General features: G+C 50.3%; 1 protein-coding gene across 5 annotated transcripts in view; it reads right to left on the bottom strand.

Annotated features, from left to right (window-relative positions):
* Nucleotides 1–12,969, bottom strand: part of Abca3 (ATP binding cassette subfamily A member 3) — a 57,339-nt gene that overhangs the window by 7,674 nt on the left and 36,696 nt on the right. For 4 of the 5 annotated variants that reach the window (XM_063268917.1, XM_006246039.5, XM_039087080.2 and 1 more), the window contains 7 exons: nt 8,626–8,724; nt 5,253–5,439; nt 4,302–4,605; nt 3,352–3,625; nt 1,858–2,062; nt 1,279–1,498; nt 920–1,078 (listed from right to left, as the gene is read on the bottom strand). In XM_063268917.1, the coding sequence (XP_063124987.1) occupies nt 920–1,078; nt 1,279–1,498; nt 1,858–2,062; nt 3,352–3,625; nt 4,302–4,605; nt 5,253–5,439; nt 8,626–8,724 (1,448 nt within the window). Of the gene's footprint in view, nt 1–919; nt 1,079–1,278; nt 1,499–1,857; nt 2,088–3,351; nt 3,626–4,301; nt 4,606–5,252; nt 5,440–8,625; nt 8,725–12,969 lie in introns of those variants that run through there. The other variant, XM_039087081.2, reaches the window with a different exon arrangement.

Below are 12,969 nucleotides of genomic sequence, written 5' to 3'. Positions count from 1 at the left end.
TGAGGGCTCCCTGCTGATGTACAAAGGAGACCATTCTGGGTATAAAAAGCTCCCCACACTCAGACAGATCTAACTCTTAATCTAACTCTATGAATGTGACTTTGTTAAGGAACAAGACACTGGTTAATGACCTAGGAGAGCGAGTACTGCTCCAGAAGCTGCAGAGCACCTGGACAGGTGGGAAAGTCAGATGCCCGGGTGCAGATCCAGAACACGTAAGCAGGAGTAAGGGGCTGGTGTGGGACTCGGAGATGGTGTGGACCAAGTGTCTGATGACTTAGAACATTGGAGCCCCGTTACAGAGTTGAAATGCAATCTCTATTGTGGGGTATTAAAAAGGTGGGTATCCAGGGCTGGAGGGAAGGCACAGCAGTTAAGACCACTGGCTTCTCTTCCAGAGGAGGATTCAATTCCCAGTACCCACATAGTGGCTCACAAACACCTGTAACTAGTTTCAGAGGCTCTGATGTCCTTTCCTGGGCTCTGAGTACCAAGCATAAAAGTAGTACGCACAGTACATATCGGCAACACAGCCCCATACATGGGGAATTTTTAAAGGCAGAAATTTAATCCGCCCATGGCATTCAAAAGTGGAGCCTCTGAAAGGTTATTAGCACTGAATACATTCCACAGGGCAGAACCTCAGGACTGAACCCTGGTGGCTTTATAAGAGGCCAGAGGACATGTGCGATTCAACTCATCTCAGGTCACAGAAGCCTGGCACATCTTTGAGATTCTCTGAGTGAGAGGACCATTGCCAGAAGTCAGCCTGTGCCCTCTTTGATCTATAACTTACTCAGTCTCTGATACTGTGGTATAGGGAACAGAACACAGATGAATATAAGCCCCTTGGCCGGGCAAGTCCCGGGGAAGCTCTGGGTGCAAACCAAGAGCTGGAGAAGGCCCCGTGCACACTCACTGTACTTCTTGCAGTAGTGGGTAGCAACCTCCGAGGACGTGCAGTAGCGCCGAGTCTCATAGTTCTCATAGAAGTTGCTGACCGCCATCCCCAGGCAGTGGTTTGGCAGCACCAAGAACACATGATCTAAGGTTCTGGAAAGCTCTTCTAACTTCACAGCTGCGAAGAGGTACAGACCGGTTAGTGATGGCAGATACAATATGCTTGCCCGAGGACAGATCCAGGTAGGGAAGGTCAGGTCCCTCCCCTGGGAGAATGCTGTAGACACCCTCCCACCTTGTGACTGGCTGAGCAGGGCCTCTTTGGACACAGTGGTTAAGTGGGTGGCCAGTGGTTTGGGGTGGTGGTCAGTCCCCCACCTGGGATCCTCATGATAGTGACCACGATGAAGGTGGCTATGCCCGACAGGATGTTGAATATGGTCAGCCTGGTGTAAGCCGTGGACGCAGCTGAGAAGAAGAAGCTCAGGAGGTACATGAGGGGGATGATGGCCCAGCCATAGAGCATGAGCAGCAGCAGCAAGTCAGCCATGTGGCCATCCCTCGTGAAGGCGTGCACATCGAAGGCTCGGAACACCACCTGCAGCAGCACACGGGAGGCAGGTCAGTGCACAGGACAGTGGGAGGGGAGGCTCCCAGGTCAGGAAAAGGGTGGCCCTTAGGCTCTGACTTGGCCATGAAGACCCAAAGGCCTCACGGTGGCTGTCACCTGAGGTCCTCTCTGAGAAGCAGTTTCTTGGTTATTAGAGCTAGAACCAGCAGAGCCAGCCCAGTACTTGCCTATCAGAGAGCAGGAAGGGAAACACCTGGTGTTTCCAACTGGCCTTCTGGGTCAGACTTGATTGCTAGATGGTTTTCCCTGCTGGTCCAGGGTTTGCAAGGGACCCCAGGCGTGCTCCCTGGGTGTGCAGAGTGGGGTCCAGCACACCCAGCACTCACCAGAAGTAGTAGACTGGGAACGAGGAAAGAGATGAGGTCCCACAGCAGAGCAGAGAGCCAGAAAGTAGCCACATGGACACCGCTCACAAACTGAACGTGCTTGGCTTGGACGGCCCTCTCACTGACTGCCAGGATCGAAAACGTGCTGGCCAGAAATGCCATGGCGATGAGCAAATTGAGGGCAATGTCAAATCCCTTCCGGCCCCTGGGGAGGGCAGAGCACAGTGCGTCTGGGTAGTGGGAAAGATTGAGCCCTTGGTCATGACCATCCAAATCCATGGACAGTAGCCAAACCACTCACAGCGGGTAAAGGAAGAACCACAAAGATGGTAAAATCCCCACTCCCTGAGGACAGCTCCTCCCAGTGTCCTGCATGAACAAGGGCAGCATTCTCTCCTAGGCTTTAGACAGCTCTAAGCCACCTGTCCCTACACATTCAGCTGGACACCTGCACTTCTGTTTGTCACTGTGTCTTCTGGGAACTTCTGCACTGCTCTCCGATCATCTCCAGTCAGACCTCACTGTTAAGCTCCTGGACCTTTGTGGTGGATAAATCCTCTTCCTGTTACATCCTGTGTGCTACAGGTATTCACAGAAGCAGCTTCTGAAGCAGGCCGTGAAGGCTCAATTTACCCCAGGGTTTACAGATCTTTAGATCCAAACAAATGAGGTAAAGAGTGGTACCAAGCTGGGCATGGTGGGGCGCACTGAATCCTAGCACTGGGGAGGCAGAGGCAGTTGGCCAACCTGGTTCACACAGTGGTCTTCAGGACAGCCAGGGCTACACAGGAAGATGCTGTTTCAAAATAAACCAAAGTATCTGACAAGGGAAAGAATGGGACAGCAGGGGAAGGAGGGAGAAGTGAGGACATGGGCCTGGCCTGGGAACACCATGCTGAAAGGTCACATGCTCGTGGTGGATGAAGTAACAGTGAGAAGCCCTACAGAGAGCAGGTAAGCAGTTGAGGCCTGAGAGTCAGGAGGATGAGGGTGACCACTAGAGTGTACAGAACTGTTTTGGGGACAAGGAGATAGCCAACAAAACGACACAGAGGGGAAGGGGCCGCGTCTGGCTGCATAAATGAACATCTGACTGTGTATTTTCTCTGTAGTAACATTTTCATGAATGACTGACATCTGTTAGATCAGCACCCTGCCTGTAGTCTGTGCCCCTTAGCCTGCAGCCTGACAGACGTGACTGCCTTTCTCGAGCTCCAAACACAGCCCTGCCCTACTGCTGAGGACCCTGCTGGTAAGAGAAGGCAAAGATCCCCACCAGATCCTCAGGCTACAGCCGCCCTGGGATGGGTGCTTCGGTTCTGATTTTTGGACACGGAATGGTTGACACGAAAGGCTGAAGTGACGTTGGCGAAGAAGCAACAGCACCTAAGAGTAGGTACATCACTCTGCCATCTACCAAGCCTTACTTAGGATGCTGTCTCAATGGCAGTCCTGCTGAAGGACACCTGGGTGGGTGGGTGGCTGTATACGTACTCGTTGAACTGGTCCTTGGCGACCTGCAGGGTGCTCCGGGGCTGGGGATAGTTGGAGATCTCAATGGAGGCCCGAGGGCCACACAGAAGCTTGAACAGAAGGTTGTCCACAATGGCCAGGGCAGTGGCTGGGGAGTGGTATGCCTGGTTGTTGAACAGGGCAGTGACCACTGTCCGCTCTCCACTGTCTTTGAAGGATGTCGCTACCAGGCACCTCTCATTAAAGCCGCCCCCTTCCACTGAGGCCCTGAAAACCAGGAACTCCTCTAGGTCACCTGTGGAGTAATGCAGTGTCAGGGTACCAGGTGGGACAGAGAGGAGTACCGTCACCATCCCACTGACTCTCATCAGGGACTCAGTCCAGACACAGCTGTGATAGGACATCTGCTGGGCCAGGAGTGCCCACCACGGTGTGGATGGCCTCCCGACTGCTCATAGAATCACCCATTTGCCAAGAAGGAACTCGGTCATTTTGTCATCAATCTATCCACAGAGCCTAGGGGTTGTGAGAGCAGGTGAGCAGTACACCCCACTTAACCAGACCGTGGCAGTTCCAAGCCAGAGGCAATGTCGACCGATGGCTATTAGAGACTTGAGGCAGTTTTAAGTTCAAGGTGTTGGATGACCAAGGGCACTGTCGGCACCTCACCTATAAACAAAGACAAGGCGCGAGAAGACCACTGGGCTTCCGCTTTTGTTCAGAAAAGGTCTGGGAGAATGGGTATGTCCAAGTCCTAACAGTGAGCCTGTGCCTCTGGTGTCCCAGGGATATTTCCTGCCTCAGTACCATGAACTTTGGCCTAAGGGGCATTGGTGCTGTCTGAAGGCAGATTTGATTGGCATGATATGAGGACCAAGCAAGGATGAAGGCAAAGGACAGAAAAGGACAGCCCACCGGTGACAGACATGACAGCGTCAGCAGCACGGCCCCATGCCCCATCGGCCCCTTACCTAGCACTTCACGGGGCTCCTGCCTCTCAGCCTGCAGCATGTCTCTTAGATGCTCAGACAGCTGCTGGCCCAGCCTGGATGTGCCTGGGACTGAGAAGGGCACAACTGTTGTACCATACTCGTTCAGGCTTAGCTTCAGGGGAGGGTCATCAAAGATCTCTGAGGTGTAGTTGATAGCCAGGAGGGCCAGGGTGAGGCAGGTCACGGGGACCAGGATCTGAGCGGCTACCATCCTCCATTCCCGCCAGCTGTACGCAGCCTTCTTCAGGAACATGGCCCAGAACTGCTGGCAGTGGAGGGCAAGCTGCAGCAGAGGGGAGGCAGGTGACACGGCTGCACATGGGGCATATACAGGGGACATGCACAGGGGGGTGCACACGATGCATGCACACATGATAACCTTGGCGGCATCAACTGTGGTACTTTGGCTGACATTCTCCCTGGTATTCTGGCTATAAAATGGGAGCAGGGTCCTTCCTGCCCTCTTACTTCATTAGGTGGCTATCACGGCAGATTAGGACAGAGCTTGGCCTAAGGCAGGCCCCCCAACAAGGCCATTTCATTGTCATAAGTGAATGTACAGTTTGCTGTGACTGCCCAAGTTAGAACATCAAGGTATCTCAGCTGGGTGTGGCAGAGCACAACTCTTATCCCAGCATTGGAAGGAGCCAGAATGACCACAAGTTTAGGCCAGCCTGGTCTACATACTGAGTTCTAGGCCAGCCTGGTCTACATACTGAGTTCTAGGCCAACCTGGATAACAGAGTGAGCTCTTTTCTCAAAATATATCAAACAAAAAAGCCATCTGAGTGTTTCCCCTCCCTGCTCCCACGCAGCACAAGCTGTAATCTGCCCTCTGATTTCTGCCGTGTGGACTTTCGCACCATTGAAGCTCAGAGGATGACAGCCTTCCCCAGCAGCCCTTGCGTGGTCCCAGTTTGAGGGGCTCACCCCGGTGTTGAGCTTGACCAAAACTTCTTCTTCCTCTATGAGGGCTCCAATGCCGTTCGTTGGGTCCATCACCCCACACAAGTTACTATCCAGAGCCCAGTCGCTTGCCCGCCTCTCATGCTGGTACTGCAGAGCAGGAAGCTGGATGGCTTGAATGTCCATGCTGGTGTCCACCAGCTTACCAACCCTGCACCAGAACACAGGCACCAGTCATAGCCCAGCTTGTGGGTAGGGGAAGGGACCCAGAAAGAGGACTTTAAAAAGAGGCTCTGAAGCAGAGCAAAGCCATCGGTTTATACTTTCTTACTCATTCATCAGCCCATATCTCCAGAACATCATCTCTAGGTGCTCAGATATAATATCCCTGGGAAAGAGACCACTGGCTGGGGCTCCAGTGCAGAGCCCTGTTCCCCAAGGGTACGGCCCAGAGTCATCATTTATAAGCAGGGCGCTCAAGGGATTAAGAAGAGATGCACAGGGGTTGGGGATTTAGCTCAGTGGTAGAGCGCTTGGCTAGGAAGCGCAAGGCCCTGGGTTCGGTCCCCAGCTCCGAAAAAAGAACCAAAAAAAAAAAAAAAAAGAACCAAAAAAAAAAAAAAAAAAAAAAAAAAAAAGAAGAGATGCACATCACCATCACACAACCTGTGCTGCGTCCCAAGACAAGGGTCAGGGGTGCTGCCTGCCGATGCTAAGACTAGGGGGCAGACATGTGTTTCAGGAGGGTGTGACAGGGATAGACACAGTAGAGGAGGGCAGGTGGTGGGGCTGGCAAGTCCTTCAGAAGGTGCTGAGGGTCAGAATGTGCTGTGGTTGCACTGTTCCAGGCTGTCAGCATCCATGGAGTTAATCATCCTCTTCGGGCTCTGGTTATGAATATGAGCTTTAGTCGGCCTCCCTGTGCACCTAGAAAGTTCTCAGAGGCACTGCCCTGTCTGGTTCTTTCTTACTTGCTGGCTGTGCCCATGATGTCCCTAGTGAGTTACTGAGTAGAGACAAGATAAGATAAATGGATGAGTGTGAGCGAATGTGAGCACGGGCTCAGACGGACAAGCAAGGAAGCTAATGACAACCCATCTATTCTAGTGCTTCTGACAGAGGCCTCTAAATGAAGGGTACTTGTCACCAATGGAGTGACAAACATTGCTGTACGATCCACCCCAGGCATTAATCCAATAGGAATAAATGCAGGTATCCACACAAAAACTCGTATACAAAATGTTCACAGAAACACAATCCCTAAAAGATAAAAAGAAAAATGTAAAAAGAGAAACAGCACACATGCCCTTCAACTGAGACTAACAACACGGGGTCTCCCAGATGATGCATGTGTCCAGCATGACAAGGAAGGCTATTCTGACACGTGGTACAGCATGGATGGACCTCAAAGGCATTGTGACACCACTTGTTGTATGATTCAATCTATGTCAAATTTTCACGACAGGCAAAGCTTTAGTGACAGAAGCAGGCACACCGTTGGAACAGGAGGTGACTGCCAGTGTGTGGATTCTTTTCAGGGGCAGTGCAGAGAGTGATTAAAGCACCATGAATTTAGTCCGGTGAGGACGGCAGAACAGGGAGATCACCAAAGCCACCCCACTGTACACATCACAAAGGTGCTGGGTAAGATGCTCAGCCCTGCAGAAATCAAACCCTCCTGCAGCTCCTTGGTCAGGGGTGATGCCTGAAGCCACCGAGCAGCTGAGGGCCTTTCTGATCTGGCCCAAACAAGCTCGTCTCTGCCTGGTTGGAGGACTGCCTCCCTGCCCCCGAAGCTTGCTTCAGGCCTCGCGCTGTTGGTCCTTAACCAAACCCCTCCTTTTTTTTTTTTTTTTTTTTTTTTTTAAAAACTGATTTCTTTCAATACCATTTTTTTTTTTTTCCTTTTGAGACAAGACTTACTGTGTATATCTAGCTGGCCCGGTGCTCACTATGTAGACATGGCTAACCTTGAATTCACAGTGATTTGCCTACCTCTGCCTCTGGGGGCTGGGATTATAGGTGTGTACCATGCCTGGCCTTTTAAAAAAAAATAGGGTGTGTGTGTTGGGGGGGAGAGGAGTAGGAGGAGGGAGAGAGGAGTAGGGGTAGGTGTGGAGTGGGGAGGTGGGGAGAGAGAGAGGGAGAGAGAATGAATGAATGAATGAATGAATGAATGAAATGTGTGGAGTCAGAGGACAACTTTGGAGAGTTGTTTCTTTCCTTCCACCTTCATGTGGACCCCGAAGTCAAGCTCAGGTTGACAAGGGCCTGGGCTGAGCCATCACTGGCTCCAGACTCATTGATTTTTCAGTCACAGATTCGAGTCAGAGACACTAAGTGTCAGCATCTCACTAATATTCCCTCTGAATTAACAATAGGCCACCCACCCTCTGAGTGTCTGCAGGAGCTGCCTGCCTTTACCACTGAGGATCCTCGGCAGGACAGCAGAGAGACTGAGGTAAACCACTGTAGGCACTGGCCTGGGGCTGAGGTAAAGTGGGAAGGCCAGAAGTTGGGTGGGGTCATGTGCTGGATGTAAATGGGGAGACCAAGTGGACTGGGGGCTAGACAGGCACCAAATCCCAGGAAATACAGAGGTGCAGAGGCCCTACAGTTTCTGAGAGAAAGCTGAAGTTGAGCCCTCAGGTACCTTTGACAGGAGGTCGGGATGTGGCTTTTTATTCAACCAAGACACACCAAAAGCCATTCTGATTCACTGTGCTGGGTGCAGGTGAGCGAACAACTCTTCTCTTGGTCCCCCCCCCCCTCCTGGCTGTTCTGTTTCACGGTACACAACCCCCTCCTGTGCTCAGCTCTGCCAGCCAGTCTCCCTGCAGTAGTATCGGCCTTTCCTGTTTGTCCCCACAGTTCCCGACATAGGCCTTTGAGCACAGTACGAGGTCTTAGAACTTTTGGTCAGTTATTATTCTGCATCCTCTGACATGGTTTCCTCAAGAAGAAGAAAAAATACTTCTCAAGTATATATTTACTTCTAGTTATCAGCACTGTATCAGCTAATCAAGCATTCTAGAAATGTCTAGTAACCACGGCAACAGTCTGGCACTCTAAGGATCTGAGAGCTAACCCTCACATTTCCAGCGTAGAAGCATAAATCCTGTGGTTCGCCCCACCCCTTGGAGAACTTACTAGCTTTGTGTGACCTGAGTGGATGGCTGTCTTAGTAAGGACCCTGGGTAGTCTAGACACATTCCCTACACAGAGGCCATGGCTTCCTGAGGACGCAGGTGTCCGTAAAAGTCACATCTGAATTCTGGCTCCCAGCCCCTGCCCTCTGCCCACATCTCTATGCTCTGACAGTGCTCCAGAGCAGAGGCCTCTAACACAATCATCTCCCATAAAGGTCTGGGACAGACGGACGCCCACACCTACTGACCGAAGGAAGACCTCCTCCATGGTGGTGACAGAGGCCCCGAAGCTTGCAATGCCCAGTTCCTTCTGCTTCTTTTCCAGTTTAGCAAACAGACTTTCAAACCTGAAAGGAGACCAGAGCAATAAGCTCTTCAGACACCTTCTAAATAACTTACCTCTGTACGCAAGGAGGGGAAGACAGATTGGAATGCTATCTTGCAATGACATCCCCTTCCTTAAAAATGAATCAAAAACATACGTGTTGATTAAACCTGAGGCCTTGCTTGTGCTCTCCTAGAGAGCTATAGCCACACTTCCACCCTAAGTTCTTATTTTTCTTAGAGAAGTCTTAGGTTCATGAGAACCTTAGAGAAGGGACAAAGGTTAATAATGTCAGCCTGCTCAGTGTTTTCTGCCTCTTAGCAGAAAACTTGGACCTGGGCTCTGAGAACAGAAAAGAACTACAAGCAACCCGAGAACCAAGCAAGCAAGCACACACCTAACCTTCTGATGACTAGGTAGGTAGCTGGGTAGGGCAGAAGAACACTGAGAATAAAAATGTAGGAAATCACATGTGTGTAATACTGGAGTTTTAAACCATGCTGCACCCAAGCCATGGGGCATTATGGTACCACGAAACTGCGTCACTGGGCTGGAGAGATGTCTCAGAAGGGCAACTGCTGCTCTTGCAGAGGACCTGGGTTCAGCTCACAGCATCCTCTTCTGGCCTCTGGGAGTACTGCAGACATGTAAGGCTTAGACACACATCACTCATACACATCACTCATACACACATAATCACTCATATAAAATCACTCATACACATAAGGGGAAAAACATTACATGGACTGGAGGGTGCAGCTCGGGGGTAGAGTATTTGTCTAGCATGCATGAGGCCCTGGGTTTGAGCCTCTGTGTTCCAAAAAAACATTAGAAACCTCTTCAAAACCTTACACAATCATATTTGATGTGCTGGCTAGTTTTAAGTCAACTTCTAAGAGGAGGGAACTTCGAGAATGAAAATTCCTTCCTAAGATCAGGCCCAGGCAAGCCTGTAAGGCATTTTCTTAATGACTGATTGATGTGAGAAGGCCCAGGCATTGTGGGTGGGGCCATCTCAGCTGGTGGTCCTGGGTTCTATAGGAAACAGGGTGTGCAAGCCAATAAGCAGCACTCCTTTGCGTTGGCCTCCAGGTTCCTGCTCTGACTTCCTGCAGTGAGGAACGGTCATATGGTAGTGTAAGCAAAACAAACCTTCTCCTCTCTAACTTGCTTTTGGTCATGGTGTTTCATCAAAGCAATAGTAACCCTAAGTAAGACAGACATTGGTACAAGGATTGTGGGGTATTGCTGGGAGACCTGACCGTGTGCTTTTGAGAGGATTGTGGAATTTGCAACTCTGGGTTAGAAAAGCTATGTTCAAATTTTGGTGATCTGTTCTGTGGTGCTAGAAAGGTGTTCATAGACATGCAGGTGATGGAGGCCTGGGTTGTGTAGGTCCAGGTGGAAGTCTGAGTCACTCTACTGAGGCTGCTGCATACTTTTGAGTTAATCTGTGGTCCTAGTTTCTGGGGATAGTGAATCAGCTGTGCTTAACAAGCTGCCAGAGTCGCTGATGTGAAACCTGCGCTTTGCTGGGATAGTCAGTGCTATTCAGGCGGAGTTGAGAAATTAACTGGGATTAAGAAAAGACCAGCATTGCTAAGGCAAGATCTTGTGGGCAGTGTTTCCTCAGAGTCAGCACATGCAGCTGTATTCCAGAGGTGGCTTCATCAAGTACCTCATTCTGGGAGCCAAACGTGGTTATGTGTAAGAGTCTCCCCAGGTGGTACTGAAGGCTTGGAGGGGTCAGGAAGAGCAGCTGAGGCTCGCACTGTGTGGCAGAGCTAGAATTCCCAGAGAGCCCAGGAGAGCCTGCTGGTGACATACAGCCCAGCTGCAGCAGAGACCCCAGCACTCTGAGACGACACCGGGGACAGCAGTGGCTGTTGAGTGGAGCCAGCCCAGGAGCAGGAGACATCTGTGTGTGCTGCAGAAGGTGCCAGAGGGCAGCCCAAGTCTGAGGATCCCACACTGGACACTGTGTGTCCTATTTACACAGATGGAGTCTGCTTTGCTTTGCTTCCGTTGTGACTGTGCCCTGGTTCTTCCCTCTTGAAATAAGAAAGTATTTAACTTATTTTTTATTTTACAGGAGTCCACAGTTGAGAGACTATAATTTTTAGAAGAGATTTTGGAGTTTTTATAGAGATTTTAGACATTTTTGTTTATTTGTTTGAGACAGGGTTTCTTTGTGTATCCCTGGCTGTCCTGGAACTTGCTCTGTAGACCAGGCTGGCCTTGAACACGGTCTTGACTGACTGACTGACTGACTGACTGACTGACTCTGTCTAGAGTGCTGGGACTAAAGGTGTGTATCACCACTGCCTGTCTGAGACTGAAATTTTGAAACATTGGAATTTTTAAAGACGGTGGGACTTTTTAAGTTTGTAAAATCTTTTATATTGATTGATTGAATGAATGAATGAATGAATGAGGGAAAAGGGGCACGGCTGGTTCTGAGTTTGACAGCTCTTAGGTGTGGTAGAAGAGAGTTTATTGTAGACATGTAAGAGAGCATAGCCAGAGGCAGGGACATCTGGGAGAGTCCAGAGTGAACAAGACTAGTCTGAGGTAGGCCACAGGAGTGGGGAAATGAGCAGGTGCAGCAGCCGGGAAGCCCAAAGGTGCAGAAGAAAAGGAGTGACCAAAATGGCTGGATTATATAGGGAAGAGCAGCAGCTCAATCCCCTGGGCTGGAGGGTGCGGCGGGGGGGGGGGTGCGGGGGAAAATACCAGCCAGGAGGGTCCAGTAACAGAGACGGAGGGCTGCAGGGAGAACCTGGAGGCCATGTCCACTTTGATATGTTAAGTAGGCGCCTCAGCCATTTGTCCTGGGTTTGAAATCTAACAACTGTCTGCATTAATGTGTGATCTCGGGAATGAACAAGAAGGGAGAGGTTATGGCTTAACAGTGATGTGCTTGTGTGTGTCAGGTTGACAAGGGGTCAATTGTTTTGGCTAGTTTGGTGTCAACTTGACACAAGAGTCATCTAAAAGGAGGGAACTTCAAGTGGGAAAATGCCTCCATAAGATCAGGCTGCGGGAAAGCCAGGGCATTTTCTTGATTAGTGTTTGATATGAGAGGGGCAAGTCCACTGTTGGTGGGGTTATCCCTGGGCTAGTGGTCCTGCGTTCTATAAGGAGGCTGGGCAAACCAGTAAGCAGCACTCCTCCACGGCCTCTGCATTAGATCCTGCTCTCTCCAGCTTCCTGCCCTGTTTGAGTTCATTGTCCTGATTTCCTTCAGTGATGAACAGCAATGTGGAAGGGTAAACCAAATAAACCCTTCCCTCCCCATCTTGGTTTGGTCATGGCCCTTCATCACAGTAATGATAACCCCAAGACACATGACTAAATGTATAACAGTTTTATTTCATTTATCTGTTCATGCATGTGTGATGGTTGGATTACAACTGTGGGACATGGCTCCCTACCACGTAGGTTTCGTAGTAACAAGTGCCAACGTGGTCTGGAAGGGTGGCTAGTGCTCTTAAACCCTCCACCCCTCAAAGGGGGTTCATATTGTTTGATATAAACCTCAGGCTGGTTAGACAGCTCAGCAGTTAGGGCATGTAGTGCTCATGCAGAGGACTAAAATCCACATCAGCTGGCTCACGACTGCCTGTGACTCCAGCTCTAGGGTGATGTGACACTTTGGCCTCCACCTGCACTTGAGTGCACGTGTATAAATGGGTGTGCGCTCGCTCGCTCGCTCTCTCTCTCTCTCTCTCTCTCTCTCTCTCTCTCTCTCTCACACACACACACACACACACACACACAGAGAGAGAGAGAGAGAGAGAGAGAGAGAGAGAGAGAGAGAGAGAGAGAGAGAGAGAGAGCGCGAGCTGGGAAATAGTGAATTGACTGTTTCTGGTTCTGAGATGGGGAAGTTATAAACATGCACAATTTGTCTGCAAACCCATGGGAGCTCCACAAGTTAACAGTTTGTATTTCTATATGCGTTTTCTGTGTATTTACTTGTTTTTGGAGGGAGGCTGAAGTAGGGTCTCATGCAGTCTAGGCTGACTTTGAACTTGATATGTAGTTGAGAATGACATTGAGATGGTCCTCCTGCCTCTGTCTTTCAAGTGCTAGGATTACAGGTGTGCACCACTATGCACGGCAATAGCTTTTGTATGTTCAAGCTGCTGTGGAAGGGAAGCCCTGTGTGGGTATGAATGTGGTGAGAAATGACTGCCTCTTTAGCCTGACTGATGTATGCCTGTCCTCCTCAGGTACCAGCAATCTCTCCCTCTGCAGTAATAAG

Source organism: Rattus norvegicus, chromosome 10 (genome assembly GCF_036323735.1).
Source record: "Rattus norvegicus strain BN/NHsdMcwi chromosome 10, GRCr8, whole genome shotgun sequence".
Taxonomy (NCBI): Eukaryota; Metazoa; Chordata; class Mammalia; order Rodentia; family Muridae; genus Rattus; species Rattus norvegicus.
This window is presented reverse-complemented; position numbering and strand designations above follow the sequence as displayed.